Here is a 23,423-nt window from a genome sequence, read left to right on the forward strand (position 1 = left end):
TCGAGCCTCCCAGCATCATGGGCCCGGGCATGTTTGTGGGTGCAGTGGTGTCATTGACCCGGCACCCCATTAGCACCTGTAATGTATTGAGGCCGCACACTGGTAAAGTAGGTGATCAAGAATACGACTAGAGGAGTAACAATAGGTGTTGCTGTGGTTGCAAATGCAACTGGGCCCTTATACCTGGGGGCCCCACATGTTCCCCTGCTATGTTGTATAAAGGTCCTATACAGCGGGGCAGTTAGGTGGCAGGACCAAATTTATCTTTTGCAGCCGCAGACTATTCCTCTGCTGCTGTTCAGTATTGGGGTCTGTCATTGTTTTCAGTCATGTCTTATGAAGCATGCTGGCACTGTGAACTGGCATCCAGTGTATACCAGGTTGGCAGTAGGTGCTGGCACTACCATCCCCTCCTCCTCTTTCCTTGAAAGCCACTCCTTCAGGTTTGAGCAGCTCTCACTCCTTCAACTACCATCCCAGGACTGGCAGGACTTCTAATATAACCCCCCACCGGCTATGCCAGCCTTCTGCCCTCTCCTGCTGTATAAGGATTATACTTCCCGGGCGCCCCCAGGTTATTGGGAGCCGGCACTGCTTCCCCAGGTTACACCAGTCTCCATTCTTTCTGCTCCAGATGTCAGGATAACCCTCTAGGACTGGTCACCTCTACCACAGGTACGAGAAGTTACTTCATACAGGCCACGTGCCATGCTGGAGATTTCAGTGTCACTCTTCCATCCATGGTGGGTGTAGTAGTCCCATCTCTGCACACTGTTCTGCTGCCCAGACATGTATCTGTATTGTGTAGTATATGTGCATCTGTCTGTAAGTGCTTGTAGGACTATGTAGGTGTTTGTGGGTCTGTATCCATTTGTATGTACAGTATCCATGTATGTGCATTATGTATGATTGTATCTAGATGTAGGTTTGTATATGGGCATGATTTTATGTATATATGAATGTATTGGAGCGTTTTATGTACGTGTTTGTCTGTGTATATACAGTATGTCCATTAGAATTGCAGCTGTGTATTTCTTTATATATCTACGTGTATGAACAGGTATATGTGCATGTATGTTAGTATATATGTGTATGGGCGCGTGTGCGTGTGCGTGTTCATAACTTAGATGTGATCGATTTACAGGTGGATCCAGCATGTCAGACACAGGACCGGCAGACACTGAACCCATCAGGTCCAGGGGACTGACGGATTCAGTGTAAGGCTAAATGCACACATTGCATATTACGTGCGGATAACTGCGGTTTTGATGCAGATTTTTCCGCATCAAATCACGCAACGTCGGCATTCAACCTTAAGGTCAATGCACACTACGTGCAGTTTTTCCCGTGTGCAGCAAATCCGCAGCGTAACACAGTACCAGCATAGTCAATGCGATTCCAGGAAATCTCATGTACACACTGCTGTATTTTTCAGGCTTGAAATTGACCTGCGGTGCGTTTTTTTTAGATTCCGCAGCATGTCAATTTATCTTGCACTTCCGCTTACAAAATGTATCTGCCTAATGCTGCGGAAAATCGCACCAAAACCCGCAGCATGAAAACACGCCGAAAAACGCATCAAAAGCCGCACAATCCTGTGCAGTATTTACCTGCGAATTTCCCACGTATTCCTGCTGTTTTGGTGCATTTTTTCCGCACCAAAATCTCAACGTGTGCGTGTAGCCTAAAGCAAACGATACATCTGCTCTGTCCAGTGAATATAGAGCAGCTGTATCTCCAACAGTAAAAGGAATTTTTAATAAAAACTATTTACAAAGTTACACAAATCACACGAACTAACCTATGTATTAAAAAAAATGCCCTCCAAGGTATACATAGTCATTAAAATCAACCAGGAGCGCTGCAACAAGTCTAGGTGTAGCCCCGGGCCTGTTCACACAGAGTATTTTGACGAGCTTTTTGGAGCGGAAACCGCTCCGCAAAACTCGTCAAAAACCGGCCGAAAATGCCTCCCATTGATTTCAATGGGAGGCGGGGGCGGTTTTCTCCCACGAGCGGTAAAACCGCCTCGCGGGAGAAAGAATGGACATGCCCTATCTTTGCGCGTTTACGTCTCTGACCTCCCAATGACATCAATGGGAGGCAGAGAAAGAGTATTTCGCAGAGTTTCTTTGCCCGTAGCACTCAATGGGCGCGAGCGAAAAACGCCACGAAAATCGCGGCAAACGACGTGCAGGAAGGACCAAATCTGCCTCAAAATCCCAAAACAGTGTGAACGAGGTAAAGCATGTGAAATAAGTAGGGGAAAGTATGTTCACACGGCCTATTTTCGGCTGTTTTTCGGGCCGTAATCGCCCGAAAAAAAATCTGAAGCAGAACGCCTCCAAACATCTGCCCCTTGATTTCAATGGGAAAACGGCGTTCTGTTCCTGACGGAGCGTTTTTCGCTGCGTTTTTTTTACACGTAAAAAAAACGGCCGCAAAAAAGAAGTGCAGGACACTTCTTGGGACGTTTTTGGAGCCGTTTTCCATAGACTCTTGAAAAAAAGCTCCAAAAACGGCCGTAAAAATCGCGAGTGGCACAAAAAACGGTTTGAAAATCTCTTGAAAACAGCTCCGTATTTTGAGACGTTTTTGACTGTGTGTGTGAACAGGCCCTAAGAAAACAAAACCCTTACACCCGAGATATAGATTTTTCTAGTAATGGTATTAAGTAAAAATCATGGACTGTGGGTGTGGCCTAAGCAACAAGGGCGGGGCTTAACTTCATAATGATATTCAGCAGTAAAGCACTGGGTAATATTTATTCACAGGACAATAATATTTCTTCAGAGCTTCAGATATAATATCTATTATCACAACGTCCCCACGATACAAGGAAATGGAAGCGACCGACAATTACCAGATGACCAGCAAAGATAAAATCGCCACTGGTACAAAATAACTATACAGAATATACTGGCGCAATATATATCTCAAGATTACACTGCTGTGTGCATTACTAAGGGGCATCTGCCACCACACAGACCTGGGTCCTTAATGGTGTTGTCCAGGACCAGAAAACCATGGCTGCTTTCTCCCAAAAACAGCGCCATACCGGTCCATGGCATTGCAGCTTAGCCCGTTCACTTCAATGTAGTAGTGCTGCAATACCAGACACAACCCATGGACAGATGTGGCGCTGTTTTGAAAAGAAAAAAAAATAAAAAAATAAAAAATAGCCATGTCTTTCTAATTGTGGACAACCCTTAAGGTTGAATATAAGGCTCTGTTCACACTGCGTATTTTGCAGGCAGAAAAATCTGCCTCAAATCCTTCAGGACTTTTGAGGCAGATTTGGACTTGCCGGCATAACACTTGCCGCTGCGTTTTTCGCCCACAAACATTGAGCCCCGCGGGCATTAACTGCTGAGACAAGCGCGATGTCAATGGGAGGTCAGACACTGAAACGCCCAGAGAAAGGGCATGCGGCTTTTTTTACTGCTCGTGGGAAAAAAACAGCGCCAAAATACTTAGTGTGAACTAGCCCTTACTATGCTATTGGATGTAGCTGCACTTATCCATGAGGGGCCAGATATATGCAGATGATCCCCCTCTGAGCCCTATTGGCCAATCTGCAGCCCCAATGGCCCAACACATTTACGTATCCTCTTGAGCAGGGGAAACAGAAGTCGGATACATTTTTTAGTTGTCAGGCTGAGATTCCAGAGTGCCGTGCGGATCAATAAATCAGATCCATCTATTCATTCCTCAATGGGGGTCCCTGGCACTCGGCTGACGGGCCGGCCGTAGATTTTATGTGGATTAATTCAATATGTATAAATGATGTTGTAGCGCTGCATATGCTTTAATCACCACGTTCCATCAATGCCTGGAGGGTGTGTATACTTTTGCAGGGAACGCTTGTACAGTTTTCATTCTCTGCAGGACATTTGCCCCCACAGTGATCACCAGATATAAATTGTATTAATATATACAGTTGATGTGGTTTTAAAAGAAGTCGTCTATATTATTTGCATATGTGTTCTGTTTATATAATGTGTTGGCATATGCGTGCCCGGGCAGCTCCCCAGCGGATTGTTGGTTTCCAGTAGGACTTTGTGTTTATAATTGGAGCTGGAACATCTGCCGTCCTTCTCCGCAGCCTCTGGATGCAGCTAAGCGCTCGGTTACGTCCGCACTTCCTACAAGATCCGGTGGCGCTAGAAAACTGGTTTTCCTTCTCCCAAAGGGGAGAGCGAGTCTTCCCGAGGAGCACAGGCTGTAAGACTCTCTACCGGCTGCAACTCTTCACCGAGAACCAGCACCCCCCAAAATCTACCTGGTATGACGGGGGACACGTCTGAAGTCCAATACAAATGTGGAACCTTCACTTATATACAAAGTAATGGACTATGTGGCATGTGCAACAATGTCAGACGTAGGATCTGTGTGGCATGGAAAGAGTGGGATATCCCTGCCTTGGTATGGGAACAATAAAACCACTGAAAGGTAAAGTGAATACAATGGCGCATGACATGGGGGGGGGGTAAAGGGGGTTTTACACTGGGCAATTCTCGGGCAGACAATGTTCATATAACGCTCGTTGCCGATAATTGTCCTGTGTAAACAGATCAGCAACGAGCAAATGCTGGATCATCTGCGGATCGGATCGTTCTAAAAAAGTAAAATATTCTGGTTGTCGGCAGCGCATCTTGGTACGTAAACCGGGAGACGCGCTGCCGACATGATGATAATGTACGGGGATGATCGATCAGAGTAACGACAGCTCGTCCCCATCCACAGCTCCGTGTGACGGGAGCAAACGGGCGCCGATCAATGAGCGGTCTCGTTGATCGGCGCTCGCTGCACTGTCCAAAATCGTCTGGGATAATAGGGGCTTAAGTGAACAGTCAGTTCTTTAAGTTGATGTGCTGGACGCAGGAAAAATGGTTAAGTGTAAGGATCTGAACAACAATGACAAGGGCCAAATTGTGATGTCTAGACGAGCGGGTCAGAGTGGGTCAGAGCGGGTCAAAGCATCTCCAAAAAATTCCCAGTAGGAGGTTCATGACTACCAAAAGTGCTCCATGGAAAGACAGCCGGTGCCCGGCGACAGATTAATGGGTGCCCGAGGCTCATTGATTTGCATGGGAAGGGGAGGGGAGGCTAGCCCGTCTTGTCCGATCCCACAGAAGAGCTACTGTAGCAGAAATTGCTGAAAGAGTTACTGCTGGCAATGATAGAAAGGCGTCAGGACACGCAGAGCATCATGTGGATGTGATGCCTACCTTACTGCAGACCAAGTACACACCTTCATGGCAAGGGTATTCCCTAACGGCAGTGCCCTCTTTCAGCAGGATAATGCGCCCCGCCACACTGCAAACTTTGGCTGCGAGGTTCATGGCTTGCGATGCCAGGTCATCATGGAGTCCTGGCGGATATTGAGAAATGGTCTAAGTCTGAGCAGGCAGCTCCTGTGGCATTGACCCTTTCATGGCAATAATAGATGGAGCTTCTTCCAGGTTGGATTCCCGACCATACAAACCTCACTCAGAACACCGCATGCTCCCCTCGTTCTGCGCTGTGACGCTCTACAAAGACTCATAAAACTATTTTCACTAGCTTGCTGCATAATGTATAGAACCCAGCACAATAGGATATCAAAGAACCCGAGGCGTGGAAGAAGTGGCTGCACCTTCTGTTATACTTTTCTGAGCTTCCACCGTTTATGGTCTGGATTCAGGACCAAATGAAGCAATTCCTTCAGCAGGAAACAAATGATCATTGCATGAAAACACACACACATATATATATATATATATATATATATATATATGCATTACTGCTAAATCTACTTACAATATGGAGGTTCTTAGCGCACATTTTGATCAAATTGTGTGAGCCCACCTGCCATGACAAGGCGACCTCTATGAGGTGGGAACCTACGCTGCACATACACCCAGAACTGGGACTACACACACATACATTATATATATATATATTTTATTTGTATTTTTTTTATCAGAATAGCATCCTTTACAAGCAGGGGGGATCCCGTATAAGAGCAGGGAGGCTTCTTTCGCGACTTATTTAAATTGCCTGATAAATCACAATGTAACCGACTGTAACGTGTCAATGGCGCAGCAGACACAGGCGGACCTAAAACATCCCATGTCCTAACAGGGAGGCCAAGGTTATCATGAATTCCCCAAAGCGCTCATGCTCCATTATTGGGTCACTTTTGCTATAGGTTCACCAAAGCGGAATATTTGCTCCCAAATAAGTGTCCCTCTCACCCTCATACCAATGACTGCTATTTCCCAGGCTTGGGAGGAGGAACACCCAGATCTGACGGGAGGGAGGTCACCTTACAACACACAGATGAGGAGGATGTGTCCAGTGTGAGGACAACACAACAATCTCACATTGACACACCTCGCACTTCTACTGCAGAGATGGACAGTTGTGGTCAGCACTGGTGACGGACGTGCGTGACAGCGACACCGGTATGTTACTTGTTCCATTTATAGTTTTACATTATATTCTATGGGAGGCGGAGAGCAGAACTGACACACAACAACGCCTCGGATCTTTAATTCCACGGCTATTAAATGGCGCACGTGAATGATCCCTTATCTGCAATATCTTATACCGTCACCCTACTGTAATATAACAAGCTTCCTTCTTACGGACGGTGGAATGGCTCTTATACATCGGTTTAATCTTGGGGTAAATGTAGATTTTAATTACAATGAAACCGTCTCTTCAGAATTGACATTTCTAGGAAAACTGCATAACTTTTGCGAAGACAAATACGTGTGTGTTATCTCCAAATCCGCACTGTATAATTAAGGCTGGGATTTAGCGGAGATTTGTGAACCCGGCTTAGAGGCAAATTCAGAACTTACATCATGGACTGGAGTTGGGACTATCCGATAACTTGTCATTACTAAAGGGCATTTAACTTTTTATGTTCTGCTCGGATGTGAATAAAGCTTTATTGTTATACAATGAAAAGTCCTTTAGCTTTCTAAGAGACTTTGTGTTTCAATTTCTCATCATTAAGATCTCTGCTTGGTGTCAGGGAATGGAAATATTCTTATTTACATCTAGAAGCTGAAAACAGGTACTGACCTAATCCTCCTCAGATAACTGAAATGGTGTTTCATTCCCAGTCTAGGCAATCCTCTGAACTAAGCAGTTTGGTCTCAAGTCTGGATGCATCGTAGACAACTATCGGAGATATATTTATGCTGTTGCCGCGCTTCGCTCAAAAAAGATTGCCTAGACTAATCGAATTGAAAAAAAAAAAACTAAAAACACTTCAGCTGTGTAAGCAGGGCTAGGTCTGTATGTGTTTGTATTTGTCTCTGGATGTAAACAAGAATGTTTCCATTCACCGCAGGTAAGAAAAAAACAAAAACTTACTAATGGTAAAGAATAAAATGTAACAAACTATCAGGACAGGATAAAAACTTGTGCGGTTGATGAGAATGGTTTAGACTGGATACAATTGTATCAAAACGCTCAGCTGTGAGACGATTAGGTCAGGGTGGGCTTTTAACCTCTAGAGGTAAACCAGAATGTTTCCGCTCACTGCGAGCAAGCAGAGATCTTAAGTTCAGCAACTTTCTAATAAACTTTGTGTTTTAATCCCTGGTCATTTTTTTCAATATATAATGATTTAGCTTTATCTACAGGAAACCGGAAACCCCTTTAAGAAGGCCATACTCATCCAGGAAAAACTAAAGGATCAGAAAGGTTGAAATCCAACATGTCCAACCTTATCCCCCTAGACATTAGATTGTCAGTGGATCCCAACAAATATCGAATATGTACGGTCAGCTTTAATTAGATACGCTATAAGGGCAGATACCAGTACATGGGTTGCTCTGTACGGCTTTATCTATTGCCCACTGCCAATACCAGCTGATTGCCGGTATTCAGAGCGTGCCAGCGTCCAAACCAGACAGCCCCATATTGAGACTATAACAAGTTGTAATAACGCCAAAATCGAACCATTAATCCTATTATGTTTGCAATACGACTACGACCATCAAATTGAAAACTAGATTACAGCCAAAACAATTTGTAAAAGCGCAAAAGTATTTTAAAAAAAGACATTATATTATATACATATAAAGGGGAGGAATGGGCAATGTGGTAAAACAGGCGATTCAGAGGCGTCCTCTGTAGCTTGTAATATGGAGAATTAGAAAATGTTAGATGTAAGAAATAGATGGAAAACGGACAATTAGAAAACATTGTTTTTATGGGTAATTTACTGTAAGATTTGTGTTTCCCAACAAGACTTTTTACCCCATCCGATGGTTTTGCTCCCTTGGCCCCGGGTATTCGTTCTATTACAAGGTTATTTTCTTGGTAAATGGGGTTATCTGAGCCGCTTATCACAGGTTTTGTTTTGGAATTTTGCTGATTTAACTGCGCAGAATTTCCATGGGGGGGGGGGGGTGAAGTTTGCACAGATAAAGGTGTATATTTTGGCACAGATTGTATTTGAGTATTAAGCGACCATGTGTGAGGTCTGTAAAATTTCCCTGGCTGATATGGACTTATTGCATCAGAAGGAAAAAACCCTCCTTGAAATGGATTTATACTAAATAAAAGGTGGTGGAGTTACCATAAATAGAGCACTACATTCCCCATCATGAGCTGTGTATCTAAGCCTATGATGCATGATACAGTCTGCTGAGCTGTGTATCTAAGCCTATGATGCATGATAGTCTGCTGAGCTGTGTATCTAAGCCTATCATGCATGATACAGTCTGCTGAGCTGTGTATCTAAGCCTATGATGCACGATACGGTCTGCTGAGCTGTGTATCTAAGCCTATTATGTGCGATTTTGTCCACCGAGCCATTGTCTCTAATCTTATCATGTGTGATACTGTCTGCTTAGCTGTGTATGTAAGCCTATCATGTGTGATACTATCTGCCGAGCCGTGTATCTAAGCCTATCATGTGTGATACGGTCTGCTGAGCAGTGTATCTAATCCTATCATGTGTGATACTGTCTAATGAGCTGCTGCATCTAAACCTATCACGTGTGATACTGTCTGCTTAGCTGTGTATGTAAGCCTATCATGTGTGATACTATCTGCCGAGCCGGTGTATCTAAGCCTATCATGTGTGATACTATCTGCCGAGCCGGTGTATCTAATCCTATCATGTGTGATACTGTCTGCTGAGCCGTGTATCTAATCCTATCATGTGTGATACTGTCTGCTGAGCCGCTGTATCTAATCCAATCATGTGTGATACGGTCTGCTGAGCGGTGTATCTAATCCATCATGTGTGATACGGTCTGCTGAGTGGTGTATCTAAGCCTAGGATTGTGATACAACACAAATAATTTCCAGGGAATATTGAATTTGATTTTCCTGCTACGTTGTAGTTGTTCATGGGATTATTCTCTTGGATTATAAATATACATTAGGGGCTTGCGATTTGTGCAAATCTCTAATACAAGTATTGATTACCTTGCACTTTAGGGAAGTGTTCGTATATTGACGTCCTTTTTCAAAGTGTAAGGTGCACAGTCTTGTTTTGCTGTGACTCCTGTCATAATAATGGTTGGACCGCATATTAAGAATCTTAAATTTGAGGTTTTGCCAATGGAGTCTGGAGATTGTGCGCTTCGTGTCGCTGAGCGCTGGTTAATGATTTCCCTAATTACTGGATTAGGACTGTACGGCTTTCCTTCCAATTTTAAGAAATCGGAAATAAATAATATATTTGTAGTAATATTGTCACTTAGTTATTATTATGTCGACTTTGTAGGATTTTCTTTTATTTGCTCCTCATCCAGACCTCCGGACACATTTAGGATTTGTTCACACGCGGCAGATTTGTTGCAGAAAGGTCTGTGAAAATTAATTCCATGGGTCTATTTTTGCAGCATGTGCAGAGACAAACCCCAAACCAGATCTATGGAACAGCAGGAGAAATTTCCGTAACAAATCTGCCATGTGTGAACATGCCCTTAGTGTTAAATGGAGACCATCAGAGAACAGTATAGAAGAATCTTCAAGAGCTGGCATAGTCATGTGCTCATCATTTGTGCAATAGAAAGACACATTTAATGGGCTAGAAAGCCAATAGGGAGCAGGCATACAGTATTACTTCAGATTACATAATGAGCATATCTGAACAAGCAGAACTGCAGTGTAAAGCATGTCTGAGCTTCTGAAGAGACAGGAGGTGGATCTCAGACAAGCTAAGACTCCCAACAGACAATGCAGCTAAGCTGAAGTAACTAATTATAGTTGTGCCCCAATAAAGCAGAGCTGCTGTGTAAAGCATGGTGGAGGAACAAAGTAGCATCCTGACTCCAATGGACAATGCTGCTAAGCTGAAGTCACTAATTATAGTTGTGCCCCAATAAAGCAGAGCTGTAGTGTAAAGCATGGTGGAGGAACAAAGTAGCATCCTGACTCCAATGGACAATGCCGCTGAGCTGGAGTCACTGATCAGAGCTACTGGAGCTACAAATCAGTCAGGCAGCCAACGTTGACTTCTAGAGAATCGAAAGCCCTTGGCATTAATTTTAGTATCTGTAATCCTATTCCTCCAGCGGAGACAGTTATATTGGAGGCTGTAAGAACGAGACAGCGGTAAATTTTCCAATCTGTCGTAATACCGCCCGGATAGAACAGGTGTAAGCGCTGGGTCAGGGGAGAAAAAAGAAAAAAGAAAAAAAACTTCTGGAAAATTATTCTGTATCTTTCTTATCTTTAAATGTTGAGCCAAAAGTGACTGAATCATGCTGCTCATTTGCATAGCCACACCCCTACAATACACCTGTCCAGGTAGACAGGATGAGCGGTGGTGTATGGATTCCACCTCTTTGTAGAGTTTCCTCATACAGTAATGTAGTCTTCTTCTGCTTCACAGGAGTGATTGATGGTCCAGGTCGCCTCTGCTCTGTGGGTTACAGCGAGAGTCACACATGTAGGATGGAGTTCATCAAGAGCTGCTGTAAGGGATGCTTCCAGAGCGAGAGCAAGAACGGTAAGATGACCGACAGCCCATTATAGTTTGGGGAAAGATTGTCCAAGATCTGCTGGTAATAGCCAATCATTTACTCGGACACCATGCCGCTGAGCAAGTTTATCTGAGCCCATCATGTGTGATACGGTCTGCTGAGCGGCTGTATCTAATCCTATAATGTGTGATACGGTCTGCTGAGCCAATGTACAGTATCTGAGCCTATCATGTGTTCTACTGAGCCGCTGTATCTAATCCGATCGGGTCATAGTGTCTGCTGAGCAGCTATATTGAATTCTGGTTTGGTACGGTGTGCTGAGCGGCTGTATCTAATCCGGTTTCATATGGTCTGCTGAACCGCTGTATCTACGCCTATCATGTGTGATATGGTCTGCTGAGCCGCTGTATCTAAGCCTATCATGTGTGATACAGTCTGCTGAGCCGCTGTATCTAAGCCTATCATGTGTGATACGGTCTGCTGAGCCGCTGTATCTAAGCCGATTATCATGTGTGATACTATCTGCTGAGCCGCTGTATCTAAGCCTATCATGTGTGATACGGTCTGCTGAGCTGCTGTATCTAAGCCTATCTTGTGCAATACTTAAACGGGAAGATGCAGCTTCTGGCAGGTCATGGACATCTATACAATCCTGAGCTGGGTCACAACTCTTACGGTTACCATTTTAACTCCCACAGAGATGGTCACCCAGCTTTCCGAGATGCCTGAATGGTAGAATTAGCTCAGCTATGCAGTAATATACTCAACTGCTCCCAAATACAACGACTCACATTTAGAGTGTATTTATTTTTTTTATTTCAAGATGGAAATTCTCTTTATAATAAAACTTCCGTGTTGAGTGCGGTTTTTATTGTCGTCTCCCATCCCTCAATCCTTTACTTAGTACTTATCCCACCACTAGACAGTTTCCGATAACTTACGATCGCACAATAGGGCTGATGAAAACAAAGAGGGGACCAGCCCGCCAATCACTAGGGGACCCCTTGTAAGTGCAACTAAACAACTTACAAAACTTTACGGTGAGTAATTATTTTTGGGGACCTGTGGTCCTCTGTACATACGCCGGTCACTGGGCTCCTCCCTAATATCCTCCCTTAACAAATGAAGATATGACAGTCACAGTGTGTGGTCAGCAGCCCTGGTAAATACCTTACACCGATAATAATCAGCTATGTGATCATATGAGTAGCTCATGGCCGATCTACGCCTGCGTTATAGAGGTTCTCCGCTTAGGGCCACATGGAGTGAAAGGTGAGATCCTCTTTGGACAATCCTTTCTGGCATGATAGTCCCCCATTACATCCATATGCCTTAATGGGACACATGGAAAGGAGGGGACCAATATTAGCTAGAGGAGAACAGGGACTCTTGCTCTAGAGGGCCACTGGCAACTGTGCTTGCTGTCAGTGATTGGCCCTGTACAGCCCTAAAGTGTTTCAGGACTGATATCTTGTTACATTTGTATCCTGTCCTGGCAATCCTCTGTGAGGTTAACAGCCTGGACCGCAGTCCTGCACGAATACATTGTAACAAACTATCAAAGCAGGACAATAGAGAGATTTGTGCTACTGATGCACTGGAACAACTAGCAGGACAGGTTTCCAGACTATGAAATAAAAAAAGAGAATGTTTCCATACACTGACAGCAATCAGTGACCTTGAAAATAGGGAAGAATTGAAAACACATTGGGGGTAATATATTAAGAATGCAGGCTTAAACTAATTTATATAGACAGAAAATGCGCCAAATTGATTATGAGGTTCACACCTCTTAAATTTGGCACTTATTTGGCTGCCCGTGTTATAGAAACGCAAGAGCAGGTGTAGATTTGCGCCATAACTTAAGCCAGTTTCTGCCACCATAGGTGACGTTAAATTGGAGGCCATGCCCACTCTTGCTAAACACCGCCCTTTTCCCGACACTTTTGGAGAGCGGTGCGAGAAGAAAAAGATGCTAAATTATAGTGCCAAAATGCGCTACTTTTTTACGGCAGCAAATTGGCATAAACCTTTAAATGCAATTCCCCCAAAGTATATTAGAAAGCCCCTTTAATACAGCATCCGTTTTTTTAACGGCCGTCACACATTAAAATCAATGCACGTGTATAGGGCTATTCAAATGGACATGTCCTATTTTTTCCCGTTTCCCTCAACAAACTCAAGTCTGAGAGATCCATGAAAACGGATCCCGCACGGATGCAAATCGGCAGCAAAGAACTGCCATTTTTCATGGCCAATATAAACACACATTGGTGTGAACACGACCTTAGTGGCAGCAGCGCATGTATGATCGGTTTCTGAAAATTTCTGAGGACCTTTAGGACCATCCGATGATTCACAATATTTGCTAATCCAGCATCTACTATCAGATTTAAAAGACTTTACTGTATATAGCGCCGACCTATTCAATGCCGATTTATTACTGCACCCTCCTGTCCCAGAGGAGCGGACCATTAGATTTCGGCTCTTCCACAGACACGTGGGAAACAAATGGACCTGCTGCAGTAAAACTCATGTACATTTTATTAAAAGGATGATTCCAGGGAGGACAGAATGCGAGTCCTTCCACCCGTCTCCTGGATTGTTTTTTTCCTAACATGACATCATTGGTACCTGAGTGGTTCCAGATTATCAAATGCTCTGGATTATTGGATGGATATAAAGTAGTAATTACTTTTATTACAATCTTCCATTGCCAGGGATAACAGTCTATTGTAATCGCCAAATTAAAGGAGTTATCCGGGAAGTGGGACATTTTTCTTAGGGGCTGCAATTGAAATAAAACAAAAAAGCAATACTCACCTATCCTTGCCCCCGGCGACCCAGCGCTGAGGCTCCAGCAGCAGTCCCGATGCTTGTTCACATGGACGTAGCATGTAACCGCTGCAGCCAATCAGAAGGCTCAGTGGGGCTCTCTGGCGACGGATCGTATTTCTGGCATAATTCCAGAAATATAATATATGGCCGCTTAGCCCTCGAATTGGCTGCAGCAGTCACATGCCATGTGAATATAAACAAGCATCGGGACTGGCGCCGGAGAAACAGCGCTGGACCGCCGGGGGCAAGGATAGGCAAGTATTGCTTTTTTGTTTTATTTATTTCATTTGCAGCCCCTAAGAAAAGTAACTTCCCTGTTCACACAGTTTTTTGAAGGCAGGAAATCTGCGGAATTTTGACCTGCCTGCACGCTTTGCGGCGTTTTTTGGCCATGGCCATTGAGTGCCGCGGGCAAAAAACATTGCGAAAACCGCTTTCTCTACCTCGCATTGAAGTCAATGGGAGGTCAGAGACTGAGACACCCGAAGGAAGGGAATGTCGCTTCTTTTTCCCGCAAGAGTTTTTTTTTTAGTTTTTTTAAAATCAATGGGTGGCGATTTCGGCCATTTTTGGGCGCTGTTTCCGCATCACAAACAGCTCCAAAATACTCCATGTGAACTCGACATAACCCCTTTAAAAGGGAATTTTCCGGTTTTTGGAATGTGGGAGGAAACTGGGACGTACAGGGGAAACCTGCAGACAGATGCTGCCCGGGTCAGAACCAATCCCTGACCCCAGGACGGAGAGGCTGCAGCATTAACCACTGTTATGTCCTCACCTGAAGTTTTCCCGGAACCAGCTGTTAATCCAGCCGAGATCCCTGCCAACCGAGGACTTATTAAAAAGTCATTTGTAACAATGTGACTGTGACAGAGGTGATGTTTGATATTGCAATACTAGTGTGGCATTCAGGCTGCCCTGCTGGGAGTCTCCGGGTTTGCACAAGTATTTACTAAGGGAGGTCATGTAGTACATACAAACTACCATCACAGCTCCACTCCTGCGGGGATCCGTCACATCATCAAAATTTCTGCCACGCAGCGACCAGTTAAAATCGCTCACACCTCCCTTTGCTGTGCTGTTGATTGCAATATGTTGTTCTCTGTTATCAGCCATTTCAAACTTAGGGGCGGCTGACTGTAGGACAGGTGAATACAATCTATTGTTCCCCATTACTAGCAGGTCAGGGGTATTCACTGGTATGAGTGAAAAGGTAGTGCAGAAACCTCCCTGCCCCCATGATCCCTACTTTATATCACATATCCCCAGCACGGAGAACCTCATATACTCCTATGCATGGCTTGAAGGGGTATCAGGGTATGTTCACACGCAGTGACCAAAAACGTCTGAAAATACGGAGCTATTTTCAGGCGAAAACAGCTCCTGGTTTTGAGACGTTTTTGTAGCAACTCGCGTTTTTCGCGGCATATTTTACGGACGTTATTGGAGCGGTTTTTCAATGGAGTCAATAAAAAACGACTCCAAAAACGGCCCAAGAAGTGACATGCACTTCTCTTTCGCGGGCGTCTTTTTACACGCCGTATTTTGACAGCGACGCATAAAATTACATCTCGTCTGCACAGAACATCGTAAAACCCATTGCAAGCACTGGGCAGATGTTTGTAGGCGTAAGGGTATGTTCACACGGCGGGGGTCCGTAACAGCTGAAATTACGGGGATGTTTCAGCCTGAAAACATCCCCGTAATTTCAGCCGTACCGGCATGTGCAGGCGCTTGAACGCCGCGTCAATTACGGCCGTAATTAGCGCTGCTATTCATTGGAGTCAATGAATAGCGGCTCCAATTACGGCCAAAGAAGTGACAGGTCACTTCTTCTACGCGGGCGTCTATTTACGCGCCGTCATTTGACAGCGGCGCGTAAATATACGCCTCGTGTGAACAGACAAACGTCTGCCCATTGCTTTCAATGGGCAGATGTTTGTCAGCGCTATTGAGGCGCTATTTTCGGGCGTAATTCGGGGCAAAAACGCCCGATTTACGTCCGTAAATAGGCCGTGTGAACATACCCTAATGAAGCCATTTTTTTCAGGCGCAACTTTCAGTTTCAATTCATCACGGTTTTCAAGATGTCTGCTTGCTGTCATTCAATAGAAAACTTCATAGTTTACTTCCAGTGGATCAAAATCTGTCCTGGTCATGTGCTTGACATAGAGGTGCAGGACTTATTACAGTTCCAGTAATGCTGAGAGCAGAGCGCCTCCTATAGGACACCATGTAGCAACACATCTGTGGCTGAATGATGAATGCAACAACCAATAACGCTGGTAGTAGAATCAAACTCAGGGTACAGCCGTCTCCTCTAGATAAGCGGGTGCTGTCCGAACGACCAATTCCGGCTCGTTGTTAGAAGCTCCTCGTCCGCACTCTCTGGAGTAATATCAGCAATCAGGGTCGAAGTTGGAAAAGAAGTTGAGAAAGTTTATTCGTCTTAAACTTTACAATGCATTTTGAGGTGTATGACGTCATCAGATGAAATGAGATGGAACATGTCCTGATTCCGAGGTACGTCCCTCCTCCAATCGCATTGTAAAGTTGGAGATGAATAAACCTCCTATCCAACTGTGGACTCCTATTGCGGATATTACTCCAGACGGTAGCGCCAGAACTACATCCTATCGGACGAGTAGTTTCCATTACATGACCAGGACAGATTTTTTTTATATCCTGGAAGTAAAGAATTAATGTTCCCATTGAATAACTGCAAGCAGAGACCCTTTAAAAAGGGTATTCCAAACATAGACATTTATGGCATATCCACAAGATATGCCATCAATATCTGATAGAGGTTGGTCATCCGACTCGGTTTCGCCTGGCAAAGCGGCCGATTCCAGGCAGGGATTAGTGAAGAGGAGGCCGTGTGCATGCTGTTTTTATGGGGAGACAGTTGAGCAGCACTTGCTCGGCTGTTTCCATAACTCCCATAAACCAGAATTGAGAGAGCGTGTGCGCGGCCCCCTTTCAGCTAATCCCCACCCGGAATCAGCAGCTTTCCTGATATAGATGCAGGTTCAAGCTCTGGGACCCGCACGTATAAGACATTTATGGCATATCTTGTAGATATGCCATAAATGTCTAAGTTGGGAATACCCCTTTAAATTCAACGGTTCAGTATCACACAATAGGATTAGATACACTGGTTAGCAGACAGTATCACACATGATAGGTTTAGATACAACTGTTCAGCAGACAGTATAAAAAAAATGATAAGATTAGATACAGTGGTTCAGCAGAACAGATCATATATGATAGGCTTAGATACAGCGGCTCAGCAGACCGTATCACACATGATAAGCAGAAGTCGATCTCGTATGTGGATTGTGGTTAGGTGATTGCTTTATGGCTGATAGCGATTTCCTCGGACACATACATGCACCCTCCGATGGAGAGGGGGACATAAGAGAGTACCAGATATCTCTGGCTCTGAAATCCAGCAAGCCCGATTCTTTTTTCCCCCCGATGTCGAGATTATTTTGTGATACTGAGCGGCTTCTCTGCCTTTTTCTTCAGCCTTGCCGGATACAGGAAGAACTGATGGAACCAGAAAAGGATCCCACATTGTGGATCTTCCCCCAATGTCGTCCGTTTCCATTAAAAGGCAGGTGGGGTGCACAGAGGATTATTTATTGTCCAAGTTGCCAGCGGGCGGGAGAGACGTGCCATTCGTTGTACCAACGTTTAAACCCTCCTATATTCAGCCAAGAACAGTGACCAGTCCAACACACATGGAAGGTCTGAAAGGTAACTCATCGCCCTATAATTTAGCATCCCCCCCCCCCCCCCCCAAAACATGTCTGCAGCAAATAGAAGTCCTAGAGTCATCCTCTTCTGTTACAAATTCTATTCAGTGGTTTCCACTTTCCTTGTGAAGCGGATACAATGTTACGATGTGACGCCGATACATCAGTCATTGTCACAAGAGATCTGGCAGATATTTCAGGATTAGGTAGATCTGTATCCGTGACCATTGCCATTGATCTCAGCCTGTCACTGTCATGTATGTCTCTGCTGGTTGACTCACCCATTGCTGGGTAACGCTGTTAAACCTCCTGTCACTGTCATGTATGTCTCTGCTGGTTGACTCGCCCATTGCTGGGTAACGCTGTTAAACCTCCTGTCACTGTCATGTATGTCTCTGCTGGTTGACTCACCCATTGCTGGGTAACGCTGTTAAACCTCCTGTCACTGTCATGTATGTCTCTGCTGGTTGACTCGCCCATTGCTGGGTAACGCTGTTAAACCTCCTGTCACTGTCATGTATGTCTCTGCTGGTTGACTCACCCATTGCTGGGTAACGCTGTTAAACCTCCTGTCACTCAGGATCTGCGAGGGCGACTTTCACCGAAAGGAAGTCTGAACTGTCACCTATATATCAACAAGGAGCAAATTATGACGTGGTTTATAATCCGGGTTACGTCCTGCAGCACATCTCACCTGACCTAAACCGGCGGTCGACTGTGAACCAGAATAACGCCAGGCTGTACGGTTCAGGTGAGTACTCCACATTACTTATCAGAAAATAATATGACGTCTAATCTGCTCAGTTCTCTCATGATCTTAGTGATGCTCCAAATGCTATGTGACGCTGCAGGTGTAGTGTAGTGTAGTGTAGTGTATTGTGATACAGTCTTAAGGTGTAATGTAGTGTATAAGTCATTTTGCAGGTGTGGTGAAATGCAGTGTATCACCAAATATTTTGTTGATATAGTGCAGCATTTTCGAGTTGTTTTGCAGATGTGGACATGTCCGGTGAGATATTCTACAGGGGGGGCTGAAAGTTTTATTCTGCAGGGGAGGGACAGTGTTCTGTAAAATGATCTGCAGAGGTAGGGCAGTGTGTTGTGACATATTCCTCAGGGGTGGAGATAATCTGCAGTTTGAAAGAAGTATTTATTGCAACGTTCTGCATTTGTAGTGCTTTGCTTCAGGTACTGGTGGAGTATATTATGTGTCAGTTTACAGGTGTAGCGTAGCTTAGTGTAGTGCATCCCGAGATATTCTACAGAGGTATATGCAGTTTGGTGTCCTATAAAATATCTTTACTTCAGTGTCCAAACCGGTACATAATTATGCAGGTGTAGAGCATTTTGTGCTATTACGCAGGTGTAGTTTATAGCACAGTATACCTTGAGCTACAGGTGTAGTGTACTTTGGTGTACATTGCAGATTCAGTCAGTTGAGGTGTGCAGACTGCAGTGCATCAGTCACAAAAGCCCCTGTACCTGCCCATGATCAGAACACTAATACTTCTTATGAATACAGACTTGGACTTCTACTCCATCTGCCGCATCCACTCCCTGTACAGCAATGAGCTGCTGAAATCAGAGCAAATAATGACTTATCCGTTACCAGCGATGATCTGAACATGAATCACTTTGTTTGAACAGAAAGCAGAACACGGCTGCACCTTGCTGGATGTTGGGGCTGCTGAGCGGAGCCTCCTGGGCCCTGCACAATTGTGATCATTGTCCTCATCCGCCCCATGTACTGGGATGAGACTTCTCTTCTGTTAGAACTAACCCAACATTGAAACTAAATCCTATCATTTCTGGGTGTCTTTCAGTCTGTGACCTGAGACACATCAAAACCAGCGACTCTCAAGGTCTGAGCAGCTCCCTCTATGATCTCAGCAGTTATATCCAGGTATGGGAAAGTGAATAACCTGAGGTTATTATGTGTTTGTTTCCAGTTTGGTGGGGGAAGAGGTGCTGGAATAAGAAAATATACAGATTATATTGGTGAAGATATATACTAAATTCAGTGCACCCGGACACTGAAGCTTATAAGGCCCCTCTACCCCATCTGACAAAACTACTACTGTAAATGAGACGATAGTTGGGGGCCAGTTACAGATTTTACATTGGGGTCCACGAGCGTGAAGTTACACACTTGCAGTTTATTGTACTCGGACATCCAATGGTCCATAAATCTTGATAATCTGGCATTGGGTAAGAAAATAGTCCCTTTGCTTCATTGGCATCAAATTACTGGGTAGCCTATTATAGAGGTCAGTGGCATAAGGGTCTCCGTAGCCCCAGGGGCATCAAGGTCAGTGGTCATGAGTATTTTAGTATTGGTTGGTGGTGGAGACTTTGTTGAGAGCGTCAGGCTCACGTCGCGGTCAGTGGTTTTCATCCAGCACCCCGGCATGCCAGATTGTTGGAATTTTATTAAGTATGCATGACCGCGACAACTCTTGCAGCAGGGGGTAGTCTATGTTGATCAAGTCCATGAGCCATGAGGGGAACTTTAATGTCAAAACGGTGACAAGGTGACCATTGAGGTCAATGGGTCCATCGGGTTTTTTCATGATCCCACAGTACTGAGAGCCATGCTGGATGTAGAGAGGGAATCCGGAGTCTGTGAAACCCCCCAACATGCTCTCATACCTACTAAACATACCCTAACAAGACATGCGACTGACAATTTCATGGATTTAAATTCCTTTTCTAGAGATACGATTCTGTCTCCAGTATCCGAAGCAGCAACTCTTCCAGAAAGGACTCACAAGGCAGCAACCGCAGCCTAGGTATGTCCGATGATCCGCCGTACAATCTCTGCACTATATACAATGTGGATAAATATTTCGACAATTATATATATATACACACACACACACACACACACACACACACACACACATACATACATATATACACACACACGGCCCTGTTCACACAGAGTATTTTGCAGGCAGATTTGAACCTGCCTGCACTTGCTTGGTTTTTGCTGCGTTTTTTGGCCGCGGCCATTAAGCACCGCGGGTACGAACAGCCGCAAAAACTGCTTTCTTTGCCTCACATTGATTTCAATGGGAGGTCAGAGACAAACCAAGGGAAGAAAGAGCGTGTCGCTTTTTTTCCCACGAGCAGGAAAGAAATGCCTCCCACTGAAATCAATGGGAGGCGGTTTTGGACGTTTTTTTACCGCTGATTCCAACGCGGTTTCCTCGTCAAAATCAGCGCCAAAAAAACCTCTGTGTGAACAGGCAGATACAGAGTATTAAAAAAAACACAATAGACTCTCGGACAGACTGGTTGCTAGGGTCTCATTACCGGACAGCCTCATATAAAAACTAATGTTTACCTAGCAACTGCACTCGTTCAGAACTCCGCTCAGAGCCGGACTACAGGGTGGCCAAAAAATCATTACTTATTGGGTTGAGCTCTTGTTTGCTGGATATTAGGTTTTTCAGATTATGTTGCTACATTACAGGATGAGAACATTTCCGGTTGACCTGTATCTGAATATCAAACTTCAAAGCACTACAGAATGAACACAATCCGGTCCAGCTCCAATTCACACTTCTCTGTATTGACTTTTCCTTTGTTGCAGACACAATTACCTTGTCGGGGGATGAGCGGGAGTTTGGGAGGTTACATTTTCGACTGCGATATGTCACAGCGGTGGAGCAAATCTGGATTACAGTGTTACAAGTAAGTGCCCTGCACCCTACAGAGAACCACAGACTGGAGCTGCTCCCACTCCTGACCAGGCGGACGTCTCATTATTTAGCAGTTATCTAAATACATACACAACTTGTTTGCTACTATTGGAGCCATTTTTCATGGAAAAGTCTGTTAAAAATCATATAAAAAAAACTGCTCAGAGGAGATTCTCTGACCATTATTAATGAGGTCGCCCTGCAGGGTTGCCAACCTCCACTTCAGCAATTTCTGGACAACGGAGCTAAAAATCACGGACAGAACAAAAGTGATAAACCTGATGGACCCCCATCATCCCTGTATATAACCGCCATCATCCCTGTATATAACCCCATCATCCCTGTATATAACCGCCATCATCTCTGTACATAACCCCCATCATCCCTGTACATAACCCCATCATCCCTGTACATAACCCCATCATCCCTGTATATAACCCATCATCCCTGTATATAACCACCATCATCCCTGTATATAACCGCCATCATCCCTGTATATAACCGCCATCATCCCTGTATATAACCGCCATCATTCCTGTATATAACCGCCATCATTCCTGTATATAACCGCCATCATTCCTGTATATAACCGCCATCATTCCTGTATATAACCGCCATCATCCCTGTATATAACGGCCATCATCCCTGTATATAACCGCCATCATTCCTGTATATAGCCCCCATCATCCCCCTGTATATAATCCCCATGACCCCCCTGTATATAATCCCCATCACCCCCCTGTATATTTTTTCGGAAGGACACTACAGACGACAGAAAAAAAAACCAAACAGACACCCAGTTTTTGCAGACGGTCTGAATTAACGGACGGTTGGCAACCCTGTTGCTCTGTCTTCGATCAATAAAGATTAATCATGAACATACTTTGCATTTAAATTTCTCACCATCATTTTCAAAATGTCTCTGCTTGCTGCCAGTGAACTTGCATTCAGAGCCGGAAAATCTGTCAGTTTAGAGTTTCTACAATTTTATCATTTTAGGCAATCCTCTAGGAGCCAAACATAGCAGGACAAATCTGCCTCCTGTCCTGAGCTCACTGATACATTGTAACAAGCCCCCAGCAGGATTAGGTCAGGACAGGTTCTCAGTCTCTAAACAAGACACTCTCCAATTCACTGACCGCTTATGTTGAAAATAATGAGGAATTGAAGCACAAAAAGGGGAGATTTTTCAAAGTAGGAGGAAAGAGTGGAGGCGATGCCTATAAAATCCAGATTCCAGAGGCATTATGGGAAATAAAAGTAGCATCTTGATTGGCTGCTATGGACAACCCTAACATTAGTTTTAATAAATCTCTCCAAAGTCTATCAGAAAGTTGTAGAACTTTTCATTATACAAGGATTACGTTTTATCTACATACGATGGACGAGCCCTTGCTCCGCTGATAGGGTTAATGACTAGCGACTGAGAATTGTCCAACCAAGGGAACAGATTGAGAATAATTTCCAAATGAAATAAATTAGTTATTTGACCCCATTGCCGACTCCGCAGCAGCCTAAATATTTGCAGGTCGTTGCTTAGCAACAGAGGAGGAGACCGGTTGGTGACTCAGGCCGAGCTCCACATCCAGCTCAGTTTATGATACGCTGCACTTTCACTCCAGACACTGATCTGGAGGAAGAATCCCGGAGACGTCTTGCAGGACAGCAGGGCAGGGATGTAATGTACGATTCTTACACGCAAAGGTTGACATTCTCTATATACAACGCAGACGTGAAGCCACCCAGAAGCTGTAAGAAGTCATTCACCAACAGCACAGCGTGCAGAGCATCACACCTTCCACCCGTCTCATTGTTATATTCGCTTTAATGCATTAAAGACATAAAATTAAGCCATAAAAAATGAAAATTGACCCTCCCGAATCAAAAAGGACCACTTTCTATTTTTTATAACTAAGGAGTGGTAAACATTTGATAAATAAAGCGGTTTAATCATGAAATAAAGAGAAGTAACTTTGGACTATAAACAATATATACATTGTGTCTATTTTGTAGCGTTTTCCAGTTCTCTGGATGCAGCCTGCAGTGTAAAGAATGGAGGTTTTCTTTCCTTTTTCCCATGGCTACATCCAGGGTCCTGTCTACATGTAAATGTAATTTCATGACAAAAAAACAACAACTTTATTTATAAATTATACCCCTTCCCCCTCAATTTTTCA

General features: G+C 44.4%; 1 protein-coding gene across 1 annotated transcript in view; it reads left to right on the plus strand.

Annotated features, from left to right (window-relative positions):
* Positions 1-591: 591 nt before the first annotated feature.
* TC2N (tandem C2 domains, nuclear) overlaps positions 592-23,423 on the plus strand; it is a 36,142-nt gene continuing 13,310 nt past the window's right edge. Inside the window, exons 1-7 of the mRNA XM_075844340.1 lie at positions 592-675; positions 10,856-10,972; positions 17,313-17,543; positions 18,123-18,293; positions 19,366-19,445; positions 20,256-20,331; positions 21,138-21,238. Coding sequence (XP_075700455.1) covers positions 10,918-10,972; positions 17,313-17,543; positions 18,123-18,293; positions 19,366-19,445; positions 20,256-20,331; positions 21,138-21,238 — 714 coding nt within the window. The 5' untranslated portion in view covers positions 592-675; positions 10,856-10,917. The remainder of the gene's footprint in view (positions 676-10,855; positions 10,973-17,312; positions 17,544-18,122; positions 18,294-19,365; positions 19,446-20,255; positions 20,332-21,137; positions 21,239-23,423) is intronic.

The sequence above is a fragment of the Rhinoderma darwinii genome, chromosome 12 (assembly GCF_050947455.1).
Source record: "Rhinoderma darwinii isolate aRhiDar2 chromosome 12, aRhiDar2.hap1, whole genome shotgun sequence".
Taxonomy (NCBI): domain Eukaryota; kingdom Metazoa; phylum Chordata; class Amphibia; order Anura; family Rhinodermatidae; genus Rhinoderma; species Rhinoderma darwinii.